Below are 6,901 nucleotides of genomic sequence, written 5' to 3' on the forward strand. Positions count from 1 at the left end.
TTTTTTTTTTTTTTTTTTTTTTTTTTTGCCTCATAAAGCAATTGCTGGTATGATGAAATGCAAGGTTTTTTTCTGAATTTATTATTAATCTTTATGTAATCTTCCCTATTTCTGGACTAGATTCTTCCAGCAGCTTCTAAATATCCCACTATTAAAGAAGGACACACCACATGTAGGAATAGATTGGAAAGTTTTAGCAGCTAAGGTAAAAATGAATTCACCAAGGGAGAGAGGAAAATTACAGTCTCAGGTCCCAAGATTACAGGTTGAAGAATACAAAGATTTCTTGGGCACTAGCGGCAACCTGTAATTTTTGTTAAGTGAAAGGGGTGACATTGGATTTCACAGAGCTAAAGCGTATTTCTATCCACAAATAGGCATTGAATAAGGATCCGTAAGCTGAGACATGGCCCTGCGAATTTGCTCGAGATTGTCTTTATTTCACAAAAAGGTTCAAAAGATGAGGAGTCAATGACAACAGGGGAATCTGAACTACATTTTTTCCCTCCTCTTTATATTGAAGAAAAATTTACTATCTAGATAATTCTGGTTTCAAACAAAAACCCTTTGAGCATCTCTTTGGTGGAGACAGCAACAGGCTTAGAAGTGAGGCAGCAAAGAACGTCAGTAAAGAAACTTTGAAGCAAGAGACCACATGGAATGATGAAAGACTCCAATAGGGACTTGCAAAAGAAAATAAAGACTCAATACATGAGAACAGCACAAGAATCTCAAAGCATTTTTCAAAAATTAAAAGCAAATTGCGTTTATGCATACTTGATCCAAAAGCATAGACTCGTAGGGAGATCAAAGGAATGTTGAGGGTGGAGTAAACCATTCATAGAAGCTTAGGTTTAATCCCCATCCATTGTCAAAATAATCTTTTTTTGCAACATCCCAAGTAGTATTCATCCACACTCTGCTTGATCATGTCTAATGATAAAGAGCTCACAACCTAGTAAATCATCTACTGCTATCCTTCTAAAATGTAGACTGCTCTTTATTATATTAAGTCCAACAGCATTCTGTCACCTCCAACAGTCCCGAGTCCTACTTTTGCCTTCTGGACATTGATAGAGAGGGTTTTATTTAACTTTTTATGCACGTGGCAACCCTTCAATGTAAAAAGACAGTTGTAATAGGCTTCCAAAATCTTTTTCTTCCTGAGCCAAAATCAAAGTTTTATCACTTTCTTTTGTGACTGGCCTTTGCTACATTTTGTTTTTTATCTCTTGATAAACTTGAGATTTTTAATTCCTCTTTCTTTTTTTTTTTTTTTTTTTTTTTGAGACGGAGTCTCGCTCTGTCGCCCAGGCTGGAGTGCAGTGGCCGGATCTCATCTCACTGCAAGCTCCGCCTCCCGGGTTTACGCCATTTTCCTGCCTCAGCCTCCCGAGTAGCTGGGACTACAGGCGCCCACCACCTCGCCCGGCTAGTTTTTTGTATTTTTTTAGTAAAGACGGGGTTTCACCGTGTTAGCCAGGATGGTCTCGATCTCCTGACCTCGTGATCCGCCCGTCTCGGCCTCCCAAAGTGCTGGGATTACAGGCTTGAGCCACCGCACCCGGCCTTAATTCCTCTTTCAATAATGGGTGCTCTGAACAAAATATTTCAGTCAATTGCATGCGTCATTTGGTGGGTGTTGAAAACACAGATTCCATGATATCTGGCTCAGACAGAATAAATAAAACTAAATTGCTAAGAATTGAGTTAGCTATTTGTATTTTAGCAAGCTTCTTTAGTGATTCTAATGTGAATCAGGTTTGGGAATCAATGCCTGCATAAAACATAAAACATCAATTTGAACAGTTCAGAGTAAGAATAAGAAATGTTATCCACCCTGTTTTTACAAGTTGCAGCTCATTCTAGTGTTTAGCCTTTCTGACACTATTCTTATCCTGTTGATTCCTTCTTCCATTTACACAAAAAAGTGCATTGTAATTTAAAATTATAATATGACAGAAACACATTACAAAGAGAGTGAAAGCCTTTTGTATTTCCCTCCACTCACTCTGAGAAAACCACTGTATACATCTCCAGGTTTTTAAATGTAAGAATTTGCATAACCATCACACACACACACACACACACACACACACACACACACACAAGTTCCCACACTCGTAACATGCTTTTTACATAACAATACTACTTAGGTTTTTTTCCCACCTGAAACTACTTTTATGGTTTAATGACACTTTTTGCATTTTCTCTCTTCATGCACAAGTAGCATTTCTGTGTTCTCGTTGTTCCTGGTCAAATCTTTACTTCGTGTCTTCTTCACTCCTGGGAATGATATCAGGGTTGTGTCTGCAGAGATAAATTTCTTTTTACTGCCATCATTTATAAATTGTTGTGCGAAATTAATTACTTTGTTCCTCCCCACTATTAACAGTTTAACTTTTTCCTTCTTTCTCTTTCCTTCCTTCCACCTTTCCTTTCTCCCTTTTTTCTTTCTCCTTTTTCCCTTTATTTCTTCCTTCCTAAAATCTCATTCCTTAAGTATGTGGCTCATGCTTCACACAATATTTTTCTTGATGGAAGCAATGACAAAATGACAATATTCTCTCATTCCCATTTTCAAGAGTTTGTCTCTATAGATCAGATTTAAGTCCAAAATAGCTGTCAGTTTGTTTTGTCACCTTTTACTTTTGGGAATTTAAATTTAGTAAGGTTAGTGAAGAATGTTTCAGGTGGTCTGTTCCCAGCTGAGGAAACCTACTAGAACATATCAGAAATAATTAGCTTCTTTTGTCTCTGCCATGTCTTGCTTCTGTGCCAGTTTTTAATGGAAGTACAGTTGGCAAATAGCAGCTCAGCTCTCTGTTTGGACAAGAGGCTCCAAGAAGCATAAACTACTACTCCCCTGTGAGTTACAATTCCAAAGTGTATGAGGGTCCATCCAAGTGAAGACTTTTTTTGACTTAGCTGCAGTATATTCCCCTTCTCCACCTTGAGTACTGATATACTCCACCTATTTTGAGAGTCCTCTTTGGACCAGCTATATTCTTCTACTTCCCTAGATATTCTACCTAGTTTCCACAGTACACCTAATGTCTTAGCTTCAGGAAGAAATATATTTACCAAGCTTTAATATATACGAATATTTGCCTTTGCTAAAAGATTTCTGGCTAAAAAAAGAAATTGACAGCATGCAATTTTTGTGAGGCTGTGGGACAATTGGAACTCTCAAATGTTGCTGGTGGAAGTATAAACTGGTACAACCACTTTAGAAAATTCTTTTGTCATTTCTTATAAAGTTAAACATACATCTACATTATAGCTTACTCCCGGGACTCTAGACAAGAATAATAAAAATGTACACTGACAGTCTTAGACAAGGATGCTTATTTCAGCCTAATACATAATGACCTCAGTCTGCAAATAATCCAAATGCTCATCAACAGGAAGCTGTCTAATCAAATTGTGGTGTATTCATAAAATGGAATACTACCCACAGTATAATGGAAGAAAGGACTTATAGTCATGAAAACAATAGATGAACCTTAAAATCATGTTAAATGAAAGAAATCAGACATAAAATAGTACATTCTTTTTGTCTTATTATGACATACAAATGACAGCAGAAATAATCTATGATGACAGAAATCCAGTAGTGGTTGCAGCGGTAGAAAAAAACATGACAAAATTTCTGATGACATGGAAATCTTCCTTATTTTACTTGGGGAATGATGGTTACAGGGGGTATATAATGGTCACAAGTGATTAAACAGAAGACAAATTCTGTGCATTTTAACATATGCTCATTATGTCATTTATACAGTTACCTACGAGATTTCCAGAGATGAACTGATTGATGTTCACTAAAAGCAATGTGTGCCCTGTTTCATCTTCATGCTCTTAATAGTTACTTGGAGAAATACTTGTCTACTCCTCCATCACTTGGATAGCTCTAGTTTGTCCTGCTGGTTTCAAAATGGAATTACTTCTTAGAAGTCTTTTCTGATGACACACCATTCTAGGCTCCTTCTCTGGGCTCCCTATAATGCCTTTGTCAAGGCATATGTCATGCTACATTGAGATTATCCACATTATTGGCAATTAGCAGTAACTGGTGTGACCTTTATAGGGCACAGGTTTTGTTTGGTTTTACTCTAAGACCTAAAATGGTCACAGAATAGCTGCTTAAAATTATGTAATAATCAGGCCAGTGCAGTAGCTCATGCCTGTAATCTTAGCACTTTGGGAGGCTGAGACAGGAGAATCACTTGAGCTCAGGAGTTCGAGACCAGCCTGGGTAACATAGTGAGACCCTGTCTCTATAAAAATAAAAAAGAAATTATGTAATGATCAAATGAGTGAACTTCAAGGTCTGTGATAGACTTTTGAACTTAAATTTTAAGTTAAATTTTAAACAAGTACCTGTAAGTATGTTTAATTCTTCTGATAATGCATTGAGAAACACTGCTTTGAAGCAGCATAAGTTTTTCTGAAGGAATTCAGTGTACATTTGGAACCATTATTACTTTATACATCTTATGGCATTTCTTAATAAACTCATCCACTTATTTCCATAACGTCTTATTGTTACATCCTTAATCCCAAAAAGTTAATGATGGGCAGAGTGCCCACATAATTTATCATCTAATCTGAGCTATATTGCGATATAAGGAAATATTATAATTACACCAGATGACAGCTATCAACTGAGCAAATAGAGGCACAATTTTCTTCTAATTATGGGGAAGTAGGACAAAGAATTTTCAGAATGCAGTAAGGATGTATGGTTTTGTTTTGTTTTCTTTTTTCTTGTTTTTCAGATTTATCTTATGCATGGACCTTCAATGATAACCCCTTATACGTCCAAGAGGACAATAGGCGATTTGTATCTCAAGGGACGGGAAATTTGTACATTGCCAAAGTGGAACCATCAGATGTGGGCAACTATACTTGCTTTATAACAAACAAAGAGGCCCAAAGAAGTGTTCAAGGTCCACCCACTCCATTAGTGCAGCGCACTGATGGTAAGAGAATGAGTTCTCTTGGGAATATACTTTATCTGTGTTCCTTAAAGCCTGGGAAGATTTGTAAAGCTTTCTGTTTCCTTCTTGTTTGGTGGAGCCAAGTTATCTATGAGTTTAGGTTCAATTCACAAATATGTAAACCAAAAATATAAGAGAAAATTATCTAATTCATCCACATGGTGCAGTAGACATGGTTCTGGGTATACCAAGCCATCTCCTTTCTGGCATTGAAACAGCTTGTCTTTTTTTTTTTGCTTAAAGACTACTTTATAAAACAAAATGATATTTGGGGAGTTGGCGTGTGTGTATGTGTGCACGTGTGGGTGCTGCCAAACTTATATAATTGACTTAATATATTTTAATGAACATATGTTGCAGCTACTTTTAATGCCCCTTTTTTTTCATATTTGCCCTTTTGTTGTTCACCCTTTGTTTACATGGCTGGCAAAATGGAGGGAAAAGTTCATATCCAAGGAAAGCAAAGCAAGCCAACATTAATTATGAGCATTCCAGAGAAAAATGAAACACAAGATTTATACTAATTATATTCCTCCAAGGAACATAATTCAGATTAGTCTCTGACGAGTTTTGTAGCTTGGTCGAGTCATAGCTGGTACAAGATTTAGAGAGCCAGAAAGTTTAAGGAATTCATTGAAGTGGGAAAATTGTCTAGTTGTTTTTTAATTAAATGTTCACAGTGGGATTCGTAAAGATAGAAAATTTGTTGGTGCATTTTATGATTGTATTCAGGACTTGAAATGCAATACCTCGTGGAGATTTTCTCCCCTCTGAAGAGCGGAAGAAAAGCAAGAATATAATGCTAATAAAGGATAACAGAATTGTGGAACAAGTCCCATAGAAGGAGTTATTATAATAGAGCTTTTATGATCACTAACCACCCAAATATATTTGAAAGGTCTTCATTAAGATTTCAGCAACCATTAGACTTATTCCTAAGTTCAATTTCTCTCCTTCAATGAATACTCCTGTTTATGACCAGAAGAATTCATGAGCCAACAGTATGCTTGGAGATTCTACCATGTTTTTCCTTTTTTTGTTTGCTGTCTACTCTGAGTTTCTGCTTCTTCCCTCCTTAATTTCTTCCTTTTTCTATCCACTCTATTCCCTTGAACACGTTTACAGGAAAAGTAGAGCTAAAGCATTATATATAACACAAAAATCAAACCTCTTTTACACGTGAGCATATAAGAAATATCAGACATCAAGAAAGTGAAAAAGAATAAAATCTACCAACTTAGTTGATTGAAGTAGTACTCACTACCTTCTCACCATAAGCTCTTTCAATGTTTATAATGGTCAAGGTCTTAAAAATGAAGTATTTTGTTTCATATATATTTTGTAATTTTACTTTTTCTACAATTATATTAGCAACCAACAATGTATTTATTTTAGGAATGTATTACTCTGTTGTTTGGTGTATGTATATTAAAAATGATCAAAGTATTTAAATAATCTTGAGATGTCACTGATTAAATTAATTAAGTTAATGAGAATAGCATACAGATATATTTCTGTGACAACTCCTCTGGTAGGTAGTATATTTACAATAGGCTATACCCTTATCTCATTCTTATCTTAGCACATATCCCCAGTTTCTTGGATGGAAAATTTTAAAACTTAAAACAAATTTTTATAGGTATACAGCAAACTTATTTAGCAGCAAAACTTTATTGTACTAATATGTGAATATTTACATTTTTATCTCAATTAATGTGATGACTTTATACGTTTTGATGCAGAACTACTGTTATTTTGGATTAAGACCTACTACAGTGGACTTCTTACAGTATTAGCTGGAAAATTCCTGTTTTTTTTTTTTTTTTTTTTTTTTTTTTTTTTTTTTTTTTGAGATGGAGTCTCGCTCTGTCGCCCAGGCTGGAGTGCAGTGGCCGGTT

General features: G+C 35.7%; 1 protein-coding gene across 1 annotated transcript in view; it reads left to right on the forward strand.

Annotated features, from left to right (window-relative positions):
- CNTN6 (contactin 6) overlaps window positions 1–6,901 on the forward strand; it is a 315,151-nt gene that overhangs the window by 201,606 nt on the left and 106,644 nt on the right. Inside the window, exon 6 of the mRNA XM_017859613.1 lies at window positions 4,782–4,985. Coding sequence (XP_017715102.1) covers window positions 4,782–4,985 — 204 coding nt within the window. The remainder of the gene's footprint in view (window positions 1–4,781; window positions 4,986–6,901) is intronic.

Source organism: Rhinopithecus bieti, unplaced genomic scaffold (genome assembly GCF_001698545.2).
Source record: "Rhinopithecus bieti isolate Rb0 unplaced genomic scaffold, ASM169854v2 scaffold_49457, whole genome shotgun sequence".
In the NCBI taxonomy this organism is placed as follows: Eukaryota; Metazoa; Chordata; class Mammalia; order Primates; family Cercopithecidae; genus Rhinopithecus; species Rhinopithecus bieti.